This window comes from Anastrepha obliqua, chromosome 1 (assembly GCF_027943255.1).
Source record: "Anastrepha obliqua isolate idAnaObli1 chromosome 1, idAnaObli1_1.0, whole genome shotgun sequence".
Lineage (NCBI taxonomy): Eukaryota > Metazoa > Arthropoda > Insecta > Diptera > Tephritidae > Anastrepha > Anastrepha obliqua.
In genome coordinates, this window is record NC_072892.1 from 61,358,922 (window position 1) to 61,386,806 (window position 27,885).

At 33.6% G+C, this 27,885-nt stretch overlaps 1 protein-coding gene across 1 annotated transcript in view; it reads left to right on the plus strand.

The window, feature by feature from the left end:
• The window catches only part of LOC129253191 (irregular chiasm C-roughest protein-like), a 215,594-nt gene extending 205,049 nt beyond the window's left edge, over positions 1 to 10,545 (plus strand). The window contains exon 15 of the mRNA XM_054891468.1: positions 9,977 to 10,545. Coding sequence (XP_054747443.1) covers positions 9,977 to 10,276 — 300 coding nt within the window. The 3' untranslated portion in view covers positions 10,277 to 10,545. The remainder of the gene's footprint in view (positions 1 to 9,976) is intronic.
• The last annotated feature ends 17,340 nt before the right edge of the window (positions 10,546 to 27,885 follow it).

The window sequence follows — 27,885 nt, forward strand, 5'->3', positions numbered from 1 at the left end:
TTGATCTCTCAGAAAAGCCCTATTGGAAAAAGTACGACCCATCTGATCACCCTTTACAAAAAAAGAAAGCCGTTATGTGCATAAGTACTTTGCGCATTTCTAGTTTGTTGTGGTGCCTATTTTAGCATTTCTCTTTAACATTCTACTATTTATGTGACCACAAACGCGTAAAACTAATTTTAAAAGTTGCTTAACTAACATAGCATACTTTACGGCGCACTACATTTGTGTGTACAAAAATAATAGACAAAAAAATAAGTGGCCATAAAATTTTACATATAAAACATTTACATATCTGTTATATCTACTATTTGCACGTATTTACGGTCCTATCTGTGTACCTACATAAGCTTATTTGTTTAAGCAGCTATACACTACAAAATTTTATTTATGTGAGTGCCACACTGGCGATCACGCGTGTCAGTTTTACCTAAATTCTTCTTGTTGTCAAGTTAAACCGCTAGTTTCATCAGCCATTAGTCTATCACAAAAACTTTTGTCGGCTATGTTTGTCAGTGTTTGTAGATGTCATTCAAAATTATCTATTTTTCCTTAGCATAGCAAGTTTTGAATCGCTTCAGATATACATTCGCCCGGAGATTTTTCGAAATACTTTAACATCCTCCGTGTGATGTTTATTTCTTGCAGTTTGCGTAAGACGTTCGTACGTGTTGTAGGTGTAAAATGCTAAAAATTTAGTTTCAAAATATCAAAAACTAATACAAAAAATAATTTAAATTTTTTCTGAAATATTTTTTTGAAGTATATTTTATTCTACAAAAAAGATAGAAAAAGAGCCAAATATATATATTTTTCTGAAATACATATATTCTCGGATTCCGGGCCACTGTAGCGTTTTGCAAGCGGAGGTAGCCGTAAATAGGGAAGCAGTTGATTGATTGCTTACTTCTGCAATTACTGTACAGCATGTAAATATCTACTCTTACAGCCAAGCGACAATTAGGGCTTGTTCTTGTGCGTTTGAAATTAGTCGAGGACTGTCCTCTCTCAACTGCTTGCGAATATTGAGGTATTAGGCTCATTTGGATTCCCGGTCATAGCGGCATAAAGGGAGACTGCAGTGCTGATAAACTGGCCAGACGGGGCACATTCGAGACGGTTTCATCGCAAAATGAGTGAATTGCGCTTTCCCTGAGAACATGTGGGCTAATGCGCAAATGTGCAAAGTTGCGGGATTCACCTGGCCACGGGTAGATCGGGACCACTCGAAGGAATTTCAAAGGCTAACAAAGCCGCAGATCTGGAATTTGGTGGGCATCCTTAAGTTAGGTTAGGTTAAGGCATTTTTTTTTTTTTTGTGGAATCATTTTGTGGCTCTTATGAAGCACAGGATCGGTCGCATCCCCATGCGGAGCAGTTCCGTAAGACAATTGAAAAAATATCTACCAAGAAAACCTGCTCTGATTTCAGTCAAGGCTGGACAATTGCAATGGAAGTGTTCAACTGTTTCTTCCTCTTCTTCTACTCTACAACTTCTACAATACTCATGGGAGAAAACTCTTAGTATCAAGGAATGCCTGCCTAATAACCAATGCACTATGGGGATTTTTTTTAATTTTTTTGGCATAAATCACAAATTTAAAGATTATGACTTAAATTTTTGCAGGTGAATCACGTAGATTAAAGTAGAATTTCGGTTTTTGTTTATTTTTTCATACGATTACGCCTACACCTCCGCCCTGAACATGGTCTTTAAAATAATGTGACAATTTATAGTAAATTTGTGTTTCCATATATTTCATTTATTTCGCGAATTTGTGCATTCTTAAACAATAAGTATTTATTTAAAATTAATTAAATTATTTCTTTGTTTTTATAATTAATTTGTCTGGGTGAATAATTCCCTTCCAAAATGGCTTAGGTACATTTTTAAACTGCACATACCTATGTGTTCTAAGAAGAAAGAAAAATATTACGTAATTTACAAACAGCTTATTGAGACTACTTACTACCAATATGAACTTAGTTTTCTTCTATTTTAATATATTCTTCGTCAGAAGTAATCACATCAAGTTCAATATCTTTGTCATATTCTTCATCTGCGTCCTGATCTACATGATCTTCTTCATCTTCTCCCTGATAATCTTTGTCATTATTTGTTAAAATATTTAAAGATGGCGATTGAAGCAGCGCAAAAACTTCTTTTGGTATGTCCTTCTTTTTATTTTTGTTTTGTCGTTCTTTTAAAAAGATAGTGGACAAAAATGGGTCCGAAGTATCTAAGGCTCTGTTAAAAACATCTGTCACGTTATCCAGCCGACTGCATTTTCTTGCATGCCTCTTTCTATCGCTCTTATAAAACTTATTTCGGGATTCGGATGCATGTTCCCCAAGACAGCCAACAGAAACCAAGGAGTTTTTTATTATTTGATGACCATGTACTAGTACCTTGTGAACAGTAGGAGACATAGGATACCAAGGATAATTATAATGGTACAGTTCAAAAACCTTTCCACAAAAGGTTTCAAACTTGCTTGAGCTAATTTATGCTCATAGGAAATATTCACTAAAATTATATAGAAGTTTTTCAGTAATTGTTCTTCAACATTTAAAATTGAGGCTAATAAGGCTACGTCAGAAAATGCCCTCCTTGCTGTGTTGCCGTCATTGAAGTTTCCGCTGCCGTTTGGAATAGGCTTGTCTACATTGAGGCCCATTTCCTTTAAACGTGTCCTTTGTATTAATTGTTTTCGAGCTATTAATTGAGGTTTATCGCAATCTTTAACGTGCCACGTTTTCATCTCGACTCTATATGAAAGTTTCAACACAAACTCGAAAAAGCGGATCCAAGCATGCAAAGGGCTGACTCCATATTGAAGGGCACTTGTTTTGGCCTTGAAAACTTCTGAATTAATATCTTTAATATTAAGTAATTGTGTTGGCTTTGCTCCGCAGATGGGCAAGACTGGCATGAGTTGCATCCCGACATTATATTTAAAACTTTCCCATCAATTAGGGTAATTTGTCCTAAATATTCCACAAATATCTTTTTACCATTATACCCATATGATTTCAGATTTCAATACATATATGATTTCAGATTTCGAATCTACCTTAGATTCATTCAGACTTTCACCAATTTTTTTTAATATATGCAGCTTAACTGCGACCTCTGCCCGATTATTTTTGATATAAATATCTAGCAGCTCTACATTTCCGAACGTATGTATATCCCTCTGTAAAAGGCGATTTTATCAAAAAGGGGCAAATTTGTGCAAACAAAGTTAGTTACATATTATTGTGGACGTTTTAGTAAGTAACTCTACATTTAAAACTCTGAGCACTTCTGTGCGCCTTGGAAGTTCTATTCTACGAAACGCACCTATACTTGTTAAGACTAATTTAAATAATACATATGAATAAAACACGATATACAAAATCTAAACCACATATAATTGAAAAAATGTTACTAAACTATAATCTTATATACCTAGACTATGACCTTCCATCATTTAAATTTGGATTCTTTGTTTTATTTGGATAACTCGAGCAATCAAACTTTTTTCAATGTATTCCACCAAACTGTGCACAAAGCGAACACGATAATCAGCTGACTTTGAAGGCGTACCGTTCGATCAGTGTGACCGTAAAAAATTTTAACGACTAATTTCTCAAATAATTAGGGTATGGTAAAAACAAAAATAAAGCTTATTTTAAAATACAGGATACTTTTTTTTTTAATATATGCCAAAAAAAACGCCAAAATCCCCATAGTGCAATGATAACTGGCCACGACCTTCGAGATATCCTCTCTTTAAAGGCTAAGCAGTTCCTTTGTCTCTTTTTTGTTTATTTTTGGCCACGAACGGACATTGTTCGTGGAGTGTCCATGCGGTGAGACATCAGATTTCTTCAAGTCCTTTCTGCAAAAGCTTTATATGGCGGATGAAGTTGAATCATCTTAGCACCTTCTTCTCAGCTGTCCTGCTCTCTTCGGGCAAATATTGTGACATCTGGGCTCACATTTGTTTGCTATACCTGCGGATATTGCGACTTTAAATATCACACACCTGTTGAGTTTCATGAGTATCTAGCCGCTGTTGGTCGTCATCCTCTAATTCAAAGCTTCGTCTTCCTTTTCCCTGTTTGGTTCTCTTCCTTCTGTTTTTGGGTTTTTGTCCACTGTATGGTTTTTCCCCCTATGGTATCACAATGGAAGAAAATGATGAACTTCTCCAAGTGGATCTCCTCGTGTGTGCAACCATTTATCCTATCTTAACTTTATTCTAAAAAATTGTAAAGAAAAAACAATACCAGCCAGCAGTCATAAAACCTTCCAAATATCAAAAACCTTTAACTGTATACCAAGATTCTCAATTTTTTATATTTTTTTCCTTATTATACTCAGACCTGCGAATAAACTAATTTTCAACAGAATTTACAGCAATATTCAAAATACTTGGATCATTTGGTATAGAATCGCTCAGAGTTTCACTTACGCTTTTGTGCGCGCAATAGCTGTCAAAGTTCCATGTAATTCAAACCTAAATCAGTCCATAACCCACCCTTTTCACTTTCCTTGATAATTTTCAGGTTTTCCCCGACTCTGTTTTCTTTTATTAAAAACCAAAAAACGTAGTTTCTGTATTCAACTTATTGCCCGCAGTTCTAGCACAAATCAAAATTTAGTGACAACTTCCCTTCTTCTTGATCGGCACAATAACCACTTACGCGCTTTTGGTCGAGTTTAACAAAGCGCGCCAGCCTTTTGTCTCTCGCTCTAACTGGCGCCAGTGCAGCCAAGTCCTTCTCCACCTGATCTATTAAACGCAGAGGAGGCCTTTCCCTGCTACTACCAGCTGGTACCGCATCAAATACTTTTAGATCCGGCACGTTTCTATGCATTTTCTAACAAATGCAAAATTAAAATTAAACAAAAAGTAATGGCCAAAATAGCGATAAATATATAAAACTTTAAATAAAAATAAAATTATACGTGAAAAATTTCAAATTAAATGATCAATGCAAAGCAATGTATCGGAAAAAATGTTTAATAAATGGCATTCATACCACCGTGCACAAAATCAAATAGAACCTTCTAAATACATATTGGCATTCAATATTCAATAAAAACAATCATGATTTTTTTCCTTTATTATTATGCCGACATTTTTTTTTTTGCCTATTTTACCAATCAACGATTGACAATTTGACAGGCAGACATTTTTTTTTTCGTTTCTTAATTACACGCCATTTGACTTCAACACCGAATGATAATTCATAAAAATCAAATACAAATGCAAATGATAAATTTTTATGCTATTTTGCACTGCAGACACATTTTCGGTTTAATACTTTCAATTCAATTAATGCGCAATCGTATTGCAACAGTTGACAGCTTTTCATTTTTACACTTTTTCATGGGTAAATTTCTGTGAGTGCTTGAATTTTTTGCTCAAAAAACATTTTTTTTCGCTGTGATTGTATAATGAAATGTGCAATTATTAAAATTTTGTGTTGATTTGAATTTCAATATATGGTTTTATTATAATTTTTTCCTTTCATTTGAGTATTTGTATATTTGTTTATTTATTTTTTCCATATCAAATACTGCCAATGAATGTCTACTTTGCAGTTCATGTCCATTTGCATTTGCCTTCGTTTCTTTACATTTTATTAAGCTTCAGCTTCAATCATTTTTGTGTAAGCTCTTGTGCTCAACTGTTTGTCCTTTTTGTGGGGGTGTACTGGTATATGTTCACCTCAATAAAAAATGTGTGTGGTTGTTTTAGTTTTTATACCTTGTCACCCTGACATTTGTTTACAATCGCATTTCAAAAATACACATCTCATCAACTTTTTAATAAATTATGCCAATATTGATATGCGTACATAACTAAGTGTACCTATTACATGGTCGGAATGACCATTCATTTTTATTCTTTAAATAAATTTTAAAGGCTTTTTATACATCTTTAATGTTTACTGCGCAAAATTTTTCATCGCACAGTGTTTCCAACTAAATTCAAATAAACTCGTAGACGCTTTACTATTCTTTCCTTCAAATAGCTTTGTAGATAGTCCTGGTATCTGTAAGCAAACAGCAGGAACTCTAATTCCGGAGAAATCATTGGCATTTCTAGATATTTTCCCGCTTTTAACCCCCACTCATACATACACTTACGTAGTGCAAAAGCCTTTCTTAGTGTTAGAGGGGAACGCTTGGTATAGTTCATGAAGTTATATTTGATGGAAGAAGTCATGCTCGGTCGAGAGTGATTACAATTTTACCAGTCAGCAGAATGACCAAATAGAGGTGCATCCACCGGATGCATATTTCTCTGAGGAAGCAAACCTTTTTCTATGGCACTAAAATGTGCAATTACCAAGGCAATTCGCAGCTTACTTCATTCGCAGCGTTACTGCCTATGAAAGCAATATTAAAAAAGGTTGCATAGCTTAACGAGACACTCTTGCTACTCTACGTTCAACCATCTGCTGTTTGGTCCATTATGAATCAGTTCATTAACTGGTATAATGCTGATGCATGACATTCATGTAGTGAAATAATTCAGAACAAGTAGCTTTGAGCGCGAAGTAATTGGTCGATTGATTTGCAATTTGACACAAAAAAATCGAATTTATCAAAACCTGACAGGCGCACTTCTTGGGTATCAAATGTAAGATTTTTAAATAGTGCTAATATTATATATACTTATTTTTGAATAGGGTCGCCACCTAATTAAAATTAAAAATGTATTGGGTATGGGAATAAATTTCCATCCTTTCCTAACCAAAGTTACGAATTATTTAAACCATTAAATAATACATTAAGTTATGTGAAGTATGTGCCAATGGAATCTACAAATTTACTCCATCTTTCAGGCAGTATACGGACTCTTCTAATAAAAATTTTTCGAGTTCTTTTGACTTAATTCATTCATTGAGCCAGTTTGCGATGCTCTCGTAAGAAGTGAACCGCTCTCCAATAAGGGCTGACTGCATTGATAGGAACAGATAGTAATCCGAAGGTGCAATGTCAGGGGAATACATCGGATGGGGCACGATTTCCCAATTCAATCCTTCTAAATATTTCTGGACCGATTTAACAACTTGTGGCCTGGCATTGTCATGCAGCAAAATCAGTTGGTCATGCCTATCGTCCCATTCCGACCACTTTTCTTTGAAAGCTCGATTCAAACGCATTAGCTCCAGTCTGTAACGATCGCCAGTGATGGTTTCAGATGGTTTAAGGAGTTCATAATTGATAACACCCTTCGGATCCCACTAGATGCACAATAGAACCTTTTAAGCATGAATATTTTTTTCGCAGTCGATAGACCCGGTTCACCTGGTAGGCTCCAACTTTTTCGACGCTCAGGGTTACCATAATAGCTTCATTTTTCATCGCCAGTGACGATGCGATGCAGAAAACCTTTTCTTTTCTGCCGTTCAAGAAGCATCTCACACGTCTCCAAACGTCTCCTTCAACTGATGCGGCACCCAGTTACCTGCTTTCTGGACCATTCCCATCGCGTGCAAACGTTTACCGACGGTTAATCTGTGAACATCCAACTGATTAAACATATCATCAAGGGCTAGACATGCGTTTTCATCCATTAATTGTTGTTGTAGAGTATCTTCGAATTTTTTCGGTGCCCCTTTGCGATCATTATCGCTCACGTCGAAATTACCACTCTTTACAAGTTGTATTTGATGGAGCGTGATTACCTTAAATATTGATCAATGTGCGCTTTTTTTTAAAAGGTCATAATGAAGCATGACTTCCCGCAAATGCTGTTTTTTCGGGACGATCGCAGACATTTTTGACGTCAGATAATTAGCGTAAAGGGTATTTACGCTTCAAACGAATGTCAGCTTCTGCGATCGAGACCTTACATATGCACCTTCAAATCACCAGTATAATACTAGAGCGACACTTCTCTTATGAGGGCGGAAACTTATTCCCATACCCAATATTATATCTAACAAAAGGTAGTTAAGAGTCTATTAAATCAGAAGTATTTTCAAATATAATTGCCACCCATTCCGAAGTTTAAAATTAACCAAATGTTGCGAAAAAATATATTACTACGAAAAAATTCTGGTATCAAGAGAGAAGGCTTTGAGAACACTTCATCCCAGAAGTTTTTTTAAAGGGTTGCCACCTATCTATGTGATTCAAAGTATTGGAAAATGGATCATATTTTGCAATACTGAATCAAACGAAAGTAGTTTCTGAAAGCGGCAATCTATAAAATGTATAGGGGCCACGTGTCAGTAATTAATCAAATAAGTAATATATTTTAATACGGGCATCAACGACAGCTGCTTAAAAATACCATAATTCTGAAAAATAAACTGAGTAGGGCTGCCACTTTTTATTAAAATTTCGAAGTGTTTTTTTTTTGGTCATTAAAACCGTACCTATGTTCCACACTGGACTTAAAAAAGAAGCTACAAAAGTAGAGTAGAGTAGCGCTTAGACTCCGTATTCTAATGCAAATATAGAAACAACTCGAGACATCAAAAGTAGAACCTCATCGTATCATGATTTTTTCAAAATTACATATTTTGATTCACCTGCGAAAGCAGAGATTAGCGGACTTTGTCTTGAGAGTTATCATGAGTGTTGGCTTACAGTAAACAAACTAACGCTCCTTGCCGCAAACTTTTTAAAGGTCTCATTATGTATACTCGTATATATACTAGTATATAACTGGCGCTTACACCCTTTTTGGGCGTTCCATTCAACTCTAATTAAGAAAATGTAATTCTAAAATTCTCAAACGCGTGAGTGACTGAAATTTTACTCCCCGTTTACCACTCTGTGTGGCAGACGAATTCAATCAATACAATGAAATGCTTAAGGAAACATAGATTTCGGATCGACTTTGTAGTAGTTTTTTTGGTCGCTATTTTCACAACTATTCACCTTGTCACTGGTAATGATGACTTGATCATCTTGTAAATCTGACTTTGGTGATTAAAAATTAATATTTTTATTTTATTTTGTTGGATTTTATTTTATTTTATACTGCATTTAATTTAACATAATAATAATAAAACTAATTTTTTTATTATTTCTTATTTGCCTAATTTAATTTTACTATATTTTATTTTTTGCTTTCTTATTTTATTTAATTTTTAATATAATTAATAATAATAATTTATTTTATTTATTGTAATATTTTTTATTTTATTTTTTTAATTCACACTCTCAAATTTCACATTATCGACAAAATTGCTCACGTTTCTGAAATCGACGCACTCATACACAGCAATTTTTTAGGATATATATTTTCATAAAAATCACGAAAAAAGCTAAGTTTCAGATATTCAAAAAGCCAGTAAATTCAAAGTAAAAATAAGTAAAAACTCTCTAAAAGTAAATAAAATAATCTTGGATTATTCTTCCAAATTTTTATACTAGTGAGCCATAGCCATTAACACTTACACCAACTACACAAGAAGGAAACGAATGTGTGCATATATGTGTGCATACATATATTTACAATAATCAGTTTACGTTTATGCTCGAGCTCATGCCAAATACATGGAATATTATTCAGATATAGAAGAATTTCATATGACTGTGTACGATGACCGAACTGCAGTTGCACACAAATGCATAAAAATTTTATATTAACTTATAATTTCGCACATACATACACACACTCATACATAGATATCCATAAACAGATAACGGATTGCCTATCGCATTTTATATCTGCGTACATGTAATCTATGTTCATATATACACCAACACATATACGCAATACATTTTCAGTCAATTATACGCGCAAATAATTGCTTAAAATAACATAAATAATCAAACCAACAAAAAATTACCTACATATAAATAATAAACCCAAATTGAGCAATATTTTATGTGATTAAACTTCTTACATGCATACAAACTTACACATGCAATTATCTAGTACATAATGAACCGTTAATTTAAATTAATTTAACTTAATTGAACTTATTTGTGTATGTATGTAAATAAATTTAGTTAACGAATTTACCAAATGCAAATGACAAAAATGAGCCTGAAGCGTTGAGTGCTAGCGCTACTGCCACCACCCTAACCACAACAAGTGCTCTTGAAACAATTAGCAGTAGTCACTCTCTCACAAGCATGACTACAGCCACTGCTGCAATTAACAGCATGTACAGAAGTAGCAGTGAGAATTGCATTGCCGCTACAGCTGTTGTCTATGCACTTCCCACCGCAGCGAAGTCGACCGTGACGCTCACCACGTCCAACTGTAATGTTAAGTCTTGTCAGACACTGAATGAGAGTTTTGTTTGAGAATGTATTCAATTTAAATTTTATAAATTTAACAGCAATGATTTTTACTTGAAATTTTTTTGTATTCTACTACTGGTAGTGTTTGAAATTCCACCCATTAGTTGTTTTAATTGAAGTTGTATGATTGATAGAAAAATGTAACGAAACACAAAAAAATGTTTGCATTTTGCGTATGAAATTATATCACACACTATGTTATTAGTTTACCTATATTAATGCAACTAGATTTTACAATTTAATTTTAATTCAAGGTTTTTGTATATAAGTTTGTATGAATGTTGAATATGCTGAATAGCTCAATAAATGCAAATGGAGTTTTTACTACCAAAAATATTTTGGATAATTTTTTGTTTTTTCATTAAGCATATGTTGCATACTCTGGTATATTTCACATGGTTTTTGAATTGATTAACAAGGAAAATTATTGTTGCTAATACCCTTAAAATATTTTACGAATTATATTTTTAATTATTCATTGTTTTAATTATATCAATATTACCTACATATTTTTGTTTTTTTGTTTTTGCATCAAAATATATTTTAAAATATTTTTTTTCTTCCGTCATTTTGAGCGCTTTTATTAAGTTTTAATATTTTTTTATGTTGTAGCTCTAAAAAAATTCGAAGTCTGTTTTATTTAATTTATTTATTTAAAAGGTACTCGTTTTTAATCTTGCATATAAATTTTGTATTTATCTGTTAATTTCATACTAAACTTAAAATATGTTTTTTTGCATCAAAATATATTTAAATAATTTTTTGATTTTTCTGCCATTTTTTGCCTACATATTTTTATTAAAATTAAAACAATTTTTTTCATCAAAGTATATTTTAAAATATTTTATTTTTTTCTACCATTTGCGTCATTATTCTGCACGTCACCAGACAGCATTTCCATATAGAAGAATGGGCCTGACAAGTGCAGTATAAAGCCAATGAACAACCTTAGATTTAATTCCCCAGGTCTTGCCTAAGGCTCGCTTACAGGCATAAAAAGCTAGGCTAGCTTTCCTAACTCCCCATAAGATTTTAGTCTTCCTATCTATGGTTAGTCCCAAGTACTTGGTTTTCTTCCGAAATCACCCCTTAAGCATAATTGGACTTAACTTAGGGATTCTATGTTTCTTAGTGAACAACTGTGTTGTGTTTTGCCTGCGTTGACTCCTAGACCACACTTTTCTGCCCCCTAGAAAGTATAGCTAGAGCATTTTGTACTAAGTCTCTTAAGGTATAAGTATATACAAATTTACCAGACACCGCAATAACAACATCATCGGCGTAAGATATCACCTTACAACCCACCGATTCTAGTATTTTGCAGCAAAGTGTTTATTAAAATTCCACATATTTTATTTTCTAATTTTTGTCTTATATTATAAAATTTAACTTATTCTGGAAAGTATAAAAATATTTAATTTTAATATATAATTTATAAAAATGAATCCCTCTATTAAGGACCCTAACAAATTTATCCGCTCACACTTTAGGATCTTCCCAATGGAATTACCCGAGTCACATGACTTAAATTAAAGTAAACGCACTTTAGTTCTTCGATTACGTTCGGTGATGCCCAATGAAGTGGTTCTGGACGTCGCACCAACTATTCCTCTATCTGCATTAGATGTTAGTCCGCTAGTCGCGAATGTATTTTCAGTAAATATTGCAAGTCGCTTGTATCGAAGTATCCATCAGACTTTCGCACATTTCAAAGCCTGAAAGAATCCTTCATGTTATCAGTCTCACTTTAAGCATTTTTCAAATATTTTAATTAATATAATAAACCTAATAATTAATAGAATAAATAATCTAATTTGCTTCTAACATATTGCGCGGTAAGTTATGCCGGGCAGACCTGTTTTTTTTTGCTCTTTAGTGCCTTATTTAGAGTACCCTGAATTTTTTGGAAGTTTGCTAAATTGAGCAGTCCATTATGCAATCCCCCTTTCTGCTCCCAACTAAAATCAGTCAATTAATGCACTCATTGCCCCATGGGCCGCTTTCAGTTGACCTGTTATTTCTGTGTGTAAAAAAATCCGATGTACTCGTTACAAGGAGCAACCTAACTTTGCAAGCTGTAGACACATTTTTGCGGGCCATAAAAAATTCATATTTATATATATAATATTTAACTTCCTGGAAGGACCAGAGGGCCATATAGAAATTACACCACATTTATTGCTACATACTTTTAGGATTAGGTCCAATTTAAAGGTTAGAAGACTTGATTATCCTTAGAAAATGCAAAATTGAGCTTTAAAAACCTTGTAAGTGAAGTCCAAAATCTAACACAGGGAATTAGCAAATTTGTTAGCAGCCGTATTGAAATTGCTCAGAAGAATTGAAAAAAGGATATTTTGACATAAACTGTTAAAAAGTTAGTTAAATTAGTATATTTATTTTTTAATATTTTATTTTATTATTTAATTAATATTATTTAATATTTTATTCAAAACCACTTTTTTGTTATTATTTTGTTTTTTTATATTCACACCCATTTGTTCATTCTAATTCAATTTAATTTTACTTTACATGCATAAATAGTTTTAATTTGCTCTCTCTTTTACTAAAACAAAAATTGTATGCTGAAATATTCCTTTGTTTCTTGTCAGTTATTAACCTATAAGGTATATTGTTAATATTGAAAAAAAAAATTCTAATTATAAAAACATTAATTAAAAACTTTTATTTAGATTTATAATTTTATCACTTGATTGATCAAACAAATTTCAAACAAAAATTTTTAAAAATATATTTATTAAAAAAACATTAATTAAAAAACTATTCATTTTGATTTATAATTTTTTCACTAAGTTAGTTAACAGATTTCAAATATTAATTTTCAAAAAAAATTTTATTAAAACAAAAAAATTAAAAATTTCAAACAAACTTTTGCCATAAATTCAGACACTTTTATATACATACTTGTATAATACTTTTATGTCATACTGTATCTCCTTTAGACAGACACCTTGAATCAAAAAAATATAAGCATTTAGTGGAATTTTGAACTTTTACTTGTACTTATATATTGTATTTATATATATATTTACATACATATATGTACCTAGCAGCACACAATTCCAGTAACGCCTCTCCCATAACCCAAACTCCTCCATGGCCTGCAATACTATTGCACCCAAAATCCGTCCCGTCCTTGAAGCATTTAAGCATTTTGAGTTTCGTTTTGAGTCATGCAAGTGAAAAGATTGCTATAGAGACATTTTCCAATCATTAAATTTATTTATTTTGCGCTCTAAGTCTAAATTTTGCTACACCTATCTCTCTTTCGCTCTCTCGCTAACTTCATATACATTTTACTTTAAATTTATATTTATATGTATACATGTATTTTGAAATTCGAAATTTCTCCTGCATATAAATAGTTCCAATACATAAATATATACATATATGCATACATAAATATACAAGCCATAAGTATACCTACTTACATACTTATATGTATATACCACATAGAAACACATACATATTTGAATTGATATAAGATTTTTATGAATTGTTTGAGGAAGAGGAATTAAAACTAAAAAAATAGTTAAAAAATAATTATAATTACTTATTGCGCAAATGCAAGTTATAAATAGATAAAATATACAAAAATCCAGAAATAAAAATAATATTACAATAAGAAATAATTAAAATAAAAAATTTATAAATATTTCAAAGCCACAAAAATTTATATCGAATAAATCGATTTAATTGTGAATGTGTGTGGGTTTCTTTCATTCGTGCATTAATTCATTCCATAATTCATTTGTTCATTGGTTTCATGCAAATAAAGAAGATAATGGTGCTGAAAATGACGCTGATGATAATTAGTCGGTTCGTCTGTTCGTTTGTTTGTTCGTGGAAATGTTCGTTTGCCGATCGGATTTGTTCGATTGTTTGTCGTTTTGATGTTTGCTTATGAACTTTTTTTCGTAATTATGCTGAAATGTCGCTGAATTATTTTCAGTTTAGCAACCAAAATTAAGCGAAAAATAAAATTCCATAATCGAAGACGAATGATGAGCATATGTAAATCGATAGGAAAATACAGTCTTGCGTATAAATTAATATTTTATTCGAAGAGTATAATTTTTTGTTAATTTATTTTCATTTTTTCTTTTCCTTTAATTTAAACTTTTGCTAACACAAAACGTCTGCTTGGCGCATCGACTTACACTACACTCACCTGGACACAAAACTAACATACAGTTTGCATGCCTAAAGTTTCTTTTACAAAGCACCGATTTGCACACATTTTAAGATAAGAAAAGATCAGTTTGAAGTAAACATAAAATATAAAATATAAAATATAAAATATAAAATATAAAATATAAAATATAAAATATAAAATATAAAATATAAAATATAAAATATAAAATATAAAATATAAAATATAAAATATAAAATATAAAATATAAAATATAAAATATAAAATATAAAATATAAAATATAAAATATAAAATATAAAATATAAAATATAAAATATAAAATATAAAATATAAAATATAAATAAATAAACAATACAATACAAATTCACTTAAAAAATCACCACTTGCCTCTCAACCTGATCCAATACCCCAACCGCATACATTTAAAAATGTGAATTTCATACATTTGAGCTTAGAAATACGTACTCAGCCATATACTCATGTATAGTATTTCAATAAAACTGCTGCTGGTATGTCTGATATGAATCTGACACCGAGACGCAGAAGCTTTGTTTGATTTACATTTGTATACAATTCCAAAATTGGGAAATGGTTTTTCCAAATCACTGATGCACGAAACTGATATAATATAAATTTTGATTAAAATCTGTATCTTCTATAATATTGGCAACAATTTTGTGTGACATTGGCAATATTGTTGCGAATATTTGATTTTTTGTATGTATTAAAATTAGCTTTGTATACAAATATTCAGCAATTTTCGTTTCAAAATGACTAGCAGTTGAACACATTGTCATTGTATATTTAATCTAGAATGAATAGTTGTGTCGTAAGTGATGCTGAGTTTCTGTGCGCAGTTTTTAAAATGTTGCGCACGCAAAATGCAATAAGCAATATTTTAGATTATTTTCTTGAATTTATTAACATTGGAAACTATTAGTTAGTATATGAAAAATGTCCGAACAATAGCTTAGAATTTGTATATATAGGATATATAGGGACTTAAAATTGCCGATGGCCTATGCTGCTAGTGCTGCTGCCTTCTTATATTTGTATAACTTGTTATTATACAAATTTAATAATAATAATAATAATAATAAAAATTGCATTAACAGTCTACTGTAAGCAGACCTTAAATTATAGTTGCTCTAATCGCTACTTTCCCTTTAGGTGGTGTAAAAAAAACACTTAGAAATATTAATTAATGAAGTATCAAAATCTCGATGTTAAATACCGGCTTCATAATTATTTCAAAAATATCTAAGCGCAGCGAGAGGAGTTATAAACTCCCTTCACAAGAATTTGTTTGTATTATTTAAAATTTGTTTTCAGTGTCCAATATCCTTTCATTCGAAGTTTATTAGTATATATATATTAAGATTGATTAGTATACATGAATTTTGACTCTATAATACTCGAGTAGGAAATCCAGAGAAGACTTTAATGCAAATACAAGTCTGTTAGGCTACCACTTTTACCTTAGCATTTTCTGTTAGCCTAGAAAATATTAAATGAGATAACTGCGTAGTGAGTTAAAGCATGGTACAACAACAACAACATAATTGAACTGTACTTAAAATGTGTTAAAAATGCAAAATTTTCAGATTCTATTATGTGTTTAGTACTGCAGATTCTTCTTTTAAAACTAATTTGGATTTTGATGAAAGGGTTTTTTCAAAGCTTTATGCAAATTCGAATATGCCAAAAAAATTTATAAAACTAAGTAAATAAAAGTGCAATACATATACAATAATAATGCATTAATTTATTAATCTTAAAAAAATCGAAAACTGCGCGACAACATCGACCACTTGCAGAATTTGGTTGTAAATATATGCAAAACAAATATTTCAAATCTTAGTTTACTGTGTAATCTCCGAAAAAAATTTTTTTTTTACATTTTCGGAACTGCTACTTAGTGAATCCTTTACAGTCATTTGGTCTTTTAAGCCTGAAACGGAATATGAAAGGACTGCAAGAAATCTTTAAACGAGTTTAAATAAACACCGGCATTAAAGTGACACCGAAATCACTCACACATACGCTCACATATTAACTGGCTATCACATATAAATAAAAATTAACTATTGTATTATTTATTTACATGCCAAAACAATCGGCCAGAATAAAGCAAGCCAATCACGAGATTTAAGACTACAAGGTAAATTTCAAAATATAACTATTATAAGTATATATGCACCTACAAACGATAGCACTGATGCTATAAAAGATAAATTCTATGACGACCTTAGTGACGTAACTAACAATATTTGCAAACACGACATTTTATTGATTGTAGGCGATTATAATGCAAAAGTAGGAAAGGAAGAAGGCATCATCGATAAAGTTGCGGGAAAATTCTCTATACACAACCACACAAATGACAATGGTATGCGAATGTGTAGCTTTGCGAGTGCCCACGGGTTAGTTGTCAGTAGTACAGCCTTCAAGCACAAACGAATTCATCTTCAAACTTGGAAAATGCCGGGCCGCAATATGGCTAATCAGATCGATCATATACTTGCTGACAAAAGACATGCTACATCAGTCATAGATGTGAGATCATATAGAGGCGCTTGCTGCGACACAGATCACTATCTCGTGGTAGCTAAGTTACGACAACGAATTTCAATAGTAAATGACAACAAAGGCTATAAAAAATTAAAGTGGAATACAGATGAACTTATAAATAATGAAGATATGAAAGCAAAGTACAAATATGCGATTGAAAACATTTTATTTAATGAAAATAGCACAAATAATGACTCAACTGAATTAGATATTGAAGATCAATGGAATAAACTGAAAGCTACAATCATAAAATCCGCAAAGAATACTATAGGAGAGAAGAGATCAGTAATGAACGAATGGTATGATGAGGAATGCAGAGCAGCTAATTATGCGAAAAAGGAAGCTAGAATAAAATATATGGAAAGAAACACACGTACAAATAGATTATATTATGTAAACAAAAGAAAAGAAGCTAAGAAAATAATGCGAAAAAAGAAAAAAACCTACATGAAGCGACAAATTGAACAAATTGAAAGCGATTTTAGAAACAAAAATGTCAGAGCTATGTATCAGAACATCAAAAAACAGACTAAAACATTTCAACCTCGAACAAATATATGCAAAGCAAAGGATGGTTCCATAATCAGCGAAAAACAACAAGTAATAGATAGATGGAAAGAATATTTCAACGAACTACTTAACAAAGAAAACTACGATAATACAAGTAAGGAGGAACAAGTAGTACATACGGCCGAAATCTATGTTGAAGAACCTAGCTTTGACGAAGTACTATTGGCTATAAGAAAACTTAAAAACCATAAAAGCTGTGGTGAAGATGGAATACCCGCAGAACTTCTGAAATATGGCGGACATGAACTACATAAACAAATATTTACCTTAGTAAGCCAAATATGGCATTCAAATGAAATACCCACTGGATGGGTATCAAGCATAATAGTACCTATACACAAAAAAGGACATAAAACTGAATGCCAAAATTACAGAGGCATATCCTTACTTAATACAGGTTATAAAGTATTTACAAACATTCTATTTGAAAGGCTGAATATTTATGCTGAGAACATCCTAGACGATTACCAATGTGGTTTTAGAAACAACCGCTCAACGATTGATCAAGGTTTTACTGTCCACCAGATATTCGAAAAGTTTTACGAATATAAAATTGATATATTTTGCCTCTTTGTTGACTTCAAACAGGCATTTGACAGTATAAATAGAAAACGGATAAAATACTGCTTTCAGAAAATTGGAATACCTCTGAAGTTAATTAATTTGATTCTCTGTACATTGTCGAACACAACAAGTAAAGTACTGGTGCAAGGAAGCCTGTCAGACCCATTCGAAATCATATCCGGAGTAAAACAAGGAGACGCATTGTCATGTTTAGTATTCAATTTAATGCTACACACGACTGTTAAAGAAATAAACACGAATGGAACATTATTTAATAATGATTTTCAGATATGTGCCTACGCAGATGATATTCTTATTATGGCTAAAGATAGAAACACTCTTATACGCGTCTTTAAATGTATTGATAAAGATGCAAAAGCTCTGGGACTACACGTAAATACCGAGAAAACCAAATACATGATTCGGTCAGTCAACAACACGACACGCGAAGCGATATTTTATTTGTTTACATTTTATGTGTATGTGCATACTTTGATTTAATTTTTACTCTATCCAAAATTTTATATATTTTATTATTTTATTTTTGATAGCTTGATTTTTATAGACTTTTAATATTATATTCCCCTAATATCTAAATGTATGCCCAAATTTAAATATAAAATTTATACCTTGAAAATTTTTTTTGACATTTACGGCATAATCCTTTGAAGTGAAAATGTGTGCCTCAGTTATTCAAAAACAATTATTTTTTATAAATGCTTTTTTTTTGGTGGGTGAGGTATATTTCAAAATGTCTTCGCACTTACAGCGGCCGTCGTCTACTGCGTCGAGTGGTGTGGCCACTAAAACAATTCTCCTCCTCTTCTGGGGAGACTTACTTATCAGAACTACTTTCCATATTACATCGGGAGGGTCCACATTGACTTACGTGATGACGTCCACCAATTTTATTCATCCACGTGTGAGTCCACCATGCTTGTAACTAGCTTCATGCTATAGGCGTCTTCTTATGTCTCTGTCTGTGCGACATCGATTTGTTGTACTGCGTCGAGGTCTATCTTTTTTTGTTTTTTTTTTTTTTTTTGTATGTTACGGAGATGTCTTCAACGTTTCTTTTAACCGCATTTCAGTTATCGTCGCGTTCAAGCATCTTGCCGAGCACATTGGCAGATATTTAGGAAACTAATTAGTGCCTTAGTACTTCATTACACAAGTATTAGTACTTCTTTTACGAAAATCATTAAAGAAATTCCTAAATAAATCCACACAGTTGTGCTGGTGAGATGTAATGACTTTTAAGCTAAATATTTCTAGAAATGTTGATATATCTACTTTAGATCGGGCGCTCTGGGAGGCAGATAATCCATACACTCAACCTTACTTGGATGAACAGTAGTAATAGTGAGGGTGACTGCAGCAGGACTGGTGCCGAAAATTTGGGGACTTAAAATGCCTAATTCATCATCAAATCTGCCGTCGGAGCATTGGTATGCCCGGGAACTAAAAAATTCTCCCTCGTTAGGAACTGCCGCCCGGCGTTCCATCTTCCTCATTACAAAGATCCTATACCTATGTGTCTACGTCCAGGCCCCGCTTTTTCATACGGAGAATTCTTTCCGCGAAACCCTTGATCATCTCCCACGTTTCGTCGCTGCTTAGCATCTTGTCGATTACATTTTCAGTAGTTACGTGACCGACTGCATTCTCCAGCGGTCGACGTTCTTGTTCCCAACGTATGCATTGGAAGAATATGTGTTCAGCGTCATCTTCGGCGGTTCGCTTTTGAACTGGTATTTCTGGAAATACCAGTGCCCCGAAAGCCTTTGTGTTGTATAAAAATTGGCTTCGCCGAAGTCCCTGCTGTTCCATGTTGCGACGTCTTTTACTAGCCTAGCCGTCCATCTGACGCGTATATCATTAATCCTGCGGTCTTGCCATAGCCTTAGCGTTTCATCCCTTATTTCGCGCGATTCAGGTTTACTAACTCTTTCTTCCATTCCCTCTCTCTTTAGTGCACCTAACTTTTTTCTCTCAAAAGTTAGTAAGTCTATCGGTATTGAGCCGCTTATTACTTGAAAATCTCAGGGCTGTCATTGTTAAAAGCTGTACCGATGTTAAGAGCTTGCATGGGTGCTTTACCTTGAGCGCATTTGATAAAAGTTCAGCTCCATATAACAGAACGAAGAGCGTGATAGCCATCATTATTTAACGTTTCCTTTGGATTGGGCCGCCTATGTCTGCCATCAGTCTTGATATCATCTTTGTCATCAAGTTGGTGTTTTAAAATCGATACCAATAAGTAATTATCCCACAGTCAAGCTATGGTTGAGACATTTGAAGCAGAAAATGCCTACGAAGAGCTCCTACTTCTAAGCGAATCTCTATTTCCTTAGACAAACAAACAGCCCTATGTGCCCAGCTACACTGGTTTAGGAATGCTTCACTGTCCCTCGGAGTAAGAAACTCCTTCTTGCTGAGCTGGGTACCAAAACATAAAAGTCATGACGTCAACGAGCAGGCGTACTTCTTAGCGAAATTGAGCGCTAAATCAAAATTTGATGGACCAGAACCCCTCTTCTGGCACACTAAAGCCCAGATAAAGGAAATTGTCAGTGAGCGTGAAACCACGGAATTCCAGGGATCCTTCCTTCTAGAGGAGCGTCAAGGATAGCTGTGGTCCCTTATTGGAGTCTTCGTTATCACTACAGGAAACGAGGATTAGTAGAGACAAGCGTCTGTCGTTCGGAGATGAGACACCAGGGTACATTCTTAACAAATGCGCAGCTCTTGCAAGACAAAGTCTCACTCACCTAAACGGTGTGACCCTAAATGCATTAGAACAAAGTCCAGGGGAAGTGCTCAAAGCTCTCAAGCTTAGAAGCTTTCATTATATGCTTTCGGTCAAGCCTTATAGACCACATCAGACCACATCGTCGCAGACCACATTCTTCCACATGAATTTGGGATCAATCATCGATAATCATGTGGCAGTACCCTCTGCATACAGGGTGGTTTAAATATAATTATTATTTTGAATAAAACCTTATCTTAAAACTGAACTTGACCAGTTTTGCGGCTCAAAATATTCCCTCTCAAAATAACTCCTCGGAACGATGATACTTACTTTAACAACGTAGGGAAATAATTTCAGTAATCCACCCAAAGGTGCTCGAACTACTCGACGTAGGCCGCCTATACAAACAATATGATCATATAGTTAGCATTTTTCTGGTATTATCGAAGGAAGTTGTATATTATTTAAGGCTCAATAGGTTCTCTGCTCTTTTTTTCGTCGGACACGGCTCTGGTAAGGTTTAAAAGCAATTTTAGCCATGGTCCTTCTTCTTCTTAATTGGCGCTATAACCGCTTACGCGATTTTGGCCGAGTTTAACAAAGCGCGCCAGTCGTTTCTTTCTCGTGCTAACCGGCGCCAGTTGGACACACCAAGTGAAGGCAAGTCCTTCTCCACCTGATCTTTCCAAAGCAGTGGAGGCCGCCCTCTTCCTCTGCTACCACCAGCTGGTACCGCATTGAATACTTTCAAAGCCGGAGCGTTTGTATCCATTCGGACGACATGACCCAGCCAACGTAGCCGCTGGATCTTTATTCGCTGCGCTATGCCTATGTCGTCGTAAAGCACATACAGCTCATCGTTCCATCGTCTGCGATATTCGCTGTCGCCAACGTGCAAAGGTCCAAAAATCTTACGCAGAATCTTTCTCTCGAACACTCCAAGCGTCGCTTCATCGGATGTTGTCATCGTCCAAGCTTCTGCGCCATACGTTAGGACGGGCATGATGAGAGTCTTGTAGAGTGTTAGTTTTGTTCGTCGAGAGAGGACTTTACTACTCAACTACTACTACTACTACTTTTAGCCATGGTCCCTCATTTGCTAATACAAAAGCCCACATAAACTTCTGCTCTTTTTTTCGTCGGACACGGCTCTGATAAGGTTTAAAAGCAATTTTAGCCATGGTCCCTCATTGGCTAATACAAAAGCCCACATAAACTTCAGAAACTCCCAAGTTAGGTTTTAAATTTTTGCTCCTGCATTCATCTACTCTCTCCTTTTTCACAATATAATGCTGTTGGTTCCAATACAGATTAATGTTTTGCTGTTATTAGATTATGTTAAGGTGTCTAATCAACACTGACCTCACAAAACCCGTACTGTTTCTCTGTGTTGCCAGAAGGCAAGGTATGAAGGCGTAAACTGTAGATCTTGATATTGTGATCTTGGTGATTCTCTGGTTGGCGAAATTTCTTCATGAGCAGCTTAGTTCCGAACTGCAATCTGGTAAAAGCCACAGGTTCAAAATGTTTACTATAAAATGCAAAACTAAATAAAACTTCGCTAAAAAGTGCTTACGAAAATTCATGTTTGAGACATCAGATCAGAGCCATAAGATTAAACAAATCTAACATCTTTTCACCAAAATGCTCTAAGCGAAAATTTTTATAAATTGGGCAGATGCCTATGACGTGGTGGATGTTTTCAGGGACACTCAGATTACGAACTGTGCAGGCGGTAAAAAGCACGTTCTCAAAAGATCTCACATTTAGGTTATAAAGACTTCCTCTTGCACGAAAAATTAAGCTAAGCATAGGCAGAAAAATCTTCACTAAAATATTTAAAATCTCTAAGTGCTAAGTTAACATAGTAGTATCATCATTCACAGCATTACAACGCGGGGTGCGTAAAAGCTTCCTTCACAAAACTCCTCCAAGTGTTCTTTCGCTTGCTTTTCCTTCGTAGTTGCGAATTCCCACTGCTGTGAGATCGCTTCGATCCCTTCGCCTTCGCACCAATTATCTTTCCAGTCATGGCTTTCCTTACAGCGGATTCAGCAGGCATACGGAGCACGTGACCTAGCCACTGCATACGCTGTGCCTTTAACATAGTATAATGAACTATATTTTCATAAAAAAAATTTTTTTAATTAAACAGAAAATGAAGAGAAGGAATGAAGTAAAACGCTTCTTAACTAAAGCGGCTCGTTTTTCAGCTACCTTGACAAGCCCCCGAAATTATAGACGCCCCGTATAAGAGCTGTAAGATATTGTAGACTATAGAGCCTGAAATACGATATACTCTCAAGTATAATTTGGAAGCTGAGTTTTACTCTCTTCCCTATTCCTCCGAGCAATCTTCAGCTCAACCTAACTCGAATTGTCGTTTCAAATGAAAATTATTACAAGTGCGAATTGGTTTCATGGTACTGTCTGTTAGTTATGTATGTATGTACACGCAGATGAGTTACAGCAGTATTTGAAGTAAAAACATATAAATTATTTGTGTTTTAATTTGTATGCAGTATATCTCTTTGTGTAAGGTTGTGCGTGCATACACACCACAACAACAAATATTTGAGTATATTCGCAATTTATTTTTGCAATATAATTTTATTATTTCATTTTATGTTTTATTACTATTAGGCTATGCATATATCACTCCTTTATTTGGTATGTGGTCATATTTATTTCTCGTTTTAATAAATAACAAGTGCCAAGCGACTTTATGTTGCATTTATGCATAAATTTCGAAACAAGTTATGCAAAATGTGATATATGTGGAGGTGACAAGTACGAGGAGCTATGTAACAAATCAACAACAAAACTGAAATTAAAAAAAATATATAAAATATAATAAAAATATATATGCTAAAAAAATTAGGTCAAATTATAAAGAAGATAATAAAATTGAAATTTGAAAAGTCGAGCTAAGAAACACCGAAAGAGTCAGTAACACCCAAAAAGCCCATTGTATTTAAAGCTGTAGAAAGTCAAAAAGTAGATAGTCAAAGAGGAAAGGCGAGAAGTGACAGAAGAAGAAAGATAGGATAGGATAGAGAAATAAATGTAATCAGACCTGTGAAAATTTCTCAGATACTCTGGTAAATCTGAAAATATCCTCCAATTTGAGAAATCAAATTTTACATGATCTCATGACATTGGAGTCCAAAATTTGCAGCCTTTATCTTGCAAATGCAAGACACTCATAGAGAAAATATTCACGGCTATGCGTATCCTCTAAGAGGAGATAATACTATGGATCAAAGAAAGCAAACAAGTTTTAAGGGGATAGATACCTGTAAACGGCCATATTTTCCCTGATTTTTATTAAAATTATTTAAAATGAAGAAGTTAACATATTTTTTTTCAAAATTGGCATACAGTTTATTTATACATTAAAATAAAATATATATATATTTTTTTATTTTAATCATTTAAAATGGCGGATGTACCCTCAATTCTTCCAGGGAGGTCGCAGCGGGGCTTCTCAATCGGCGGAAATTGTAGCATCGGCGTCAGTGACCTGAATATAAAAAACCAAACATTTCTTTGTTTAATAATGAATTTTATGAATTAAATACAAATGGAAAAAAATATTCGCGGAATAAAATGCTTAAGAAAATGAATTTTGGGGCGAATTTTTCTACTATTTTTGCTTCGAAAAAATTATTTTTTCGAAAAATTTTGTAAGCTCACATAGAAAGTAATATTATAAAAAAGACGTGTACAAAATTTAAGGGAGATCGGTCAATAACTTTTCGAGTTATCGTGTATGCCAATTCGAAAAATATAGTTTTGAGAAAAACGCGTCTAAAGCTTGAATACAACGTAACTATGCCTCTCCCAGCGTTCGAACGCAAAGAATAGGGTCGTCACGGTTGACGATCTAAAATATCAGAAATACTTAAATTTACGTTCTAAAAATGTTTGACATATTCTTAAAGGATTATATTAACATTTACAAAAAAAAAAAAAAAACATATTTTTTTCCAAATTTTACAGGTATCTATTCCCTTAATAAACATTAGTTTACATGTTTTTATTACTTCTTTCTTGCTTGGATATTCTTACCATAGTTGGATAAAAATTTGAATGTAGAGCAAAGTGTTTGTTTGCTAATTCGTGTCAGAGAAAATCTTAGGAGCCAGCGAGAGTAAAAGACGTCGTTCCGTTGACGGTCGATTCTACGTTACCGGAACAAAATGAATTTAAATCCGTCACTGTCACTTCAGCAGCATTCTCTTAAAATGTACAAGGAATGTTTTATGCTGTTACCACAACAACAATTATTACTATTGTACCAATCATCATTAAGAGTTTTAAGCCTTCTTCAAGTTTTTTATTCACCAAAGATAGCTTTTTATTCACCAAATAGCCAGCTCGTTCTCTAAGACAAAGTTTGTTGTGCTTTGCCACAGTGTTCAGTTAGTAAGCGCTTTTAGTGCAGCTTGAGTGTCACTACAAATTCTCAATTAGCAGATAAGATAGCATAGACTTCCGTTAAGAATGCCGTAGCCATCCATCCTGTAGCGTAGGAGTACTTAGTCCAGATCCGCTACCAGCACTGGTTTTGCAAGTTTGCTCAAATCCCGTTAATAGGTTCTCTGGACATAACCATTGATTTCTCTCTCGGATCAAAGCATCATTTGTACTTTAAACTTAATTACTACTTTAAACAGTTAATTTATTTGTCATATCTCTGAACCCATTACTTTGCGAACCCATGTTTCTTAAGATATTTTTGCTCCTTTTTTTTTACTGCACGCCTTAGTAGATGTACCACTTCATATGAATATAATATAAAAAATATGTATATAAGCCATATGAATTATGCATGAATTGGGAATATTGAAATTAGAGATTAAAAAGTCATTTTAAGTATAATAAGAAACCCTTACCTCAACAACTCTTCCACTCTCATTTTTTTGTTTTGGATTCAGGCTGTTAATTTCTGTATACTGTATGCCCTATACACTTCCTGTGATTCTAATTTGCCAATGTCCGAGTATTAATTTCAAATGAGCTCCTTTCCAACCCAGAACCCGATAGAGAAATTTAGATTTTTTAATCTGTATCACTGTAATCGGTGAGTTTATATTAGACCGAGAAAAATATATTTATTTTTTTTTTTATATTTTTTTATTGAGAACAACAGTTGAACAACTTTTTCTTAGTTAACTCATCAGCAACTCATCCGAATCCTGTACGAAAAGTGCCCGGTAGCCAGAAATAGCTCAGTACATTTACAGGAGTCGACTCAGTAACTTCAACTGACTTTGAGAAGTTAGCTAATTCAACTAAATTTTCAATTTCATTCAACTCCAACTCAATTTAAGAAGTCAACTCATTCAACTAACTCGTATGACTCATTTGACTATTACTTTCATTTGTACCAAGTTGTAGTAAAATATATGAGTAATATCTGTCTGTAAATTCAGTCTGTAAATTTAATATTCCCAGTTAAGCAACATATTTTAATCCCATAGCTTTACCAATCTCTAGGACGATATATATATCTCAAGTGTCTTTTCATTTATTTGCTTATCTGTAGATCTCTGTTGCAACGTTTCAATACTACCATAAAAATGAGCCCACTTTAATAGCTTCATTCTCCATAGATTTACGATGAATGCTGCTGGAGTGGCAGTTCTTGACCGGATACAAATCGGGGTCGTTCCGGTCGCGTAGAACAGTCAGTCATGGAAATCCTTTCTTCAGGTCTTTCGACTTCTTTCTTACAGCCACTTTAACTCCATGCAGATTAACTCTCTGGTCAGACCTTTTTCGACTTTGGTGGTTTTTAGCTTCCAGGTGGTATCCTAAAATTTAATTTTACATCGATTTATGGATATAACCTTTTAAAAAGGATCATCGAACAGGAAAAAAAGAGGATTTAAAAAGTTAAATTTTCGGTTGGGCACCTCGCGTCTGGCTGGACCCCTTTGTATGTACATGCATTTGTATGGGAATATGTGGCAAATGCGCCAGATTTATAATTCATTTTTATATTTTTAATTTCTTACCTTTTCCATTGGCATTGGCATTCATTGAGCTACCTGCAGAAGCAAAAATAATAGCTGAAAATATTTTGGTATGTGAAAAACGATTTTTCTTATTTTGATTTTTATTTCAACTCTTTTCGAAGAAGGTTGAAGAAAAAAATTTAAAAAAGTAGTTACATACAATACAAAGAAACGAGTTTTTCGACGAAGCTTTTTGCCTCCTTGTAGACAAAGGCGACAATTTCTCTTTGCTGTGAGTGTATCGACTACGGTTGGTTGGTTGACTACAATATTCCCCGGGCTAGTAATTGGTTTGTTGAAAAATTATTCCATAGCCAAACGAGTAGTGAATTGATAAAAAAAGGCTGAATCATTCATACGATTTTCGATGTTTGCTGGGACTATTCTGTTCGATAAAGTCGTCAAAAAATTCCTCTAGCATCACTTTCTCTGAGCCCATTAACTTTCTTGCAAATACTAAATATTGCCAATTTCTTGGCCCTTTTGATGTGAAATGTGTGACCATTTCATTCATCCACCTCATCCAAAAAGCCACATTCACTTGGGACTGATAGCATTGCATTTTTAGGGTCTTAAACTCGAAAAAAATCGTCAAAAACTCAAAATTGACTTTTTGATAGTTAACCTCATTTTCCCAGACACGGTCATAAATGAAGTATTAAGGGAACTGCCTACCAATCGGGCATCTCACAATAGCATTTGTGGACTTTCCTTACACTTTATTCGATTACATGAGTAGAGGTCAAAGCAAATAAGAGCACCAATTCCTTAAACTTTCAGTACTGCTAACGCTAAAGTTATACGAGTATATTCCAGTTAACTCAATGAAATGTCATAGTATTTTTTACCCATGGAGTTCTAATCTGATTAAACCAACTGGTCAAAAGATGTAATTAAGAAAAAATGTAATAGGAACAAGAACTTCAATGGGTCGAATGCCATCAGCAATGCGCC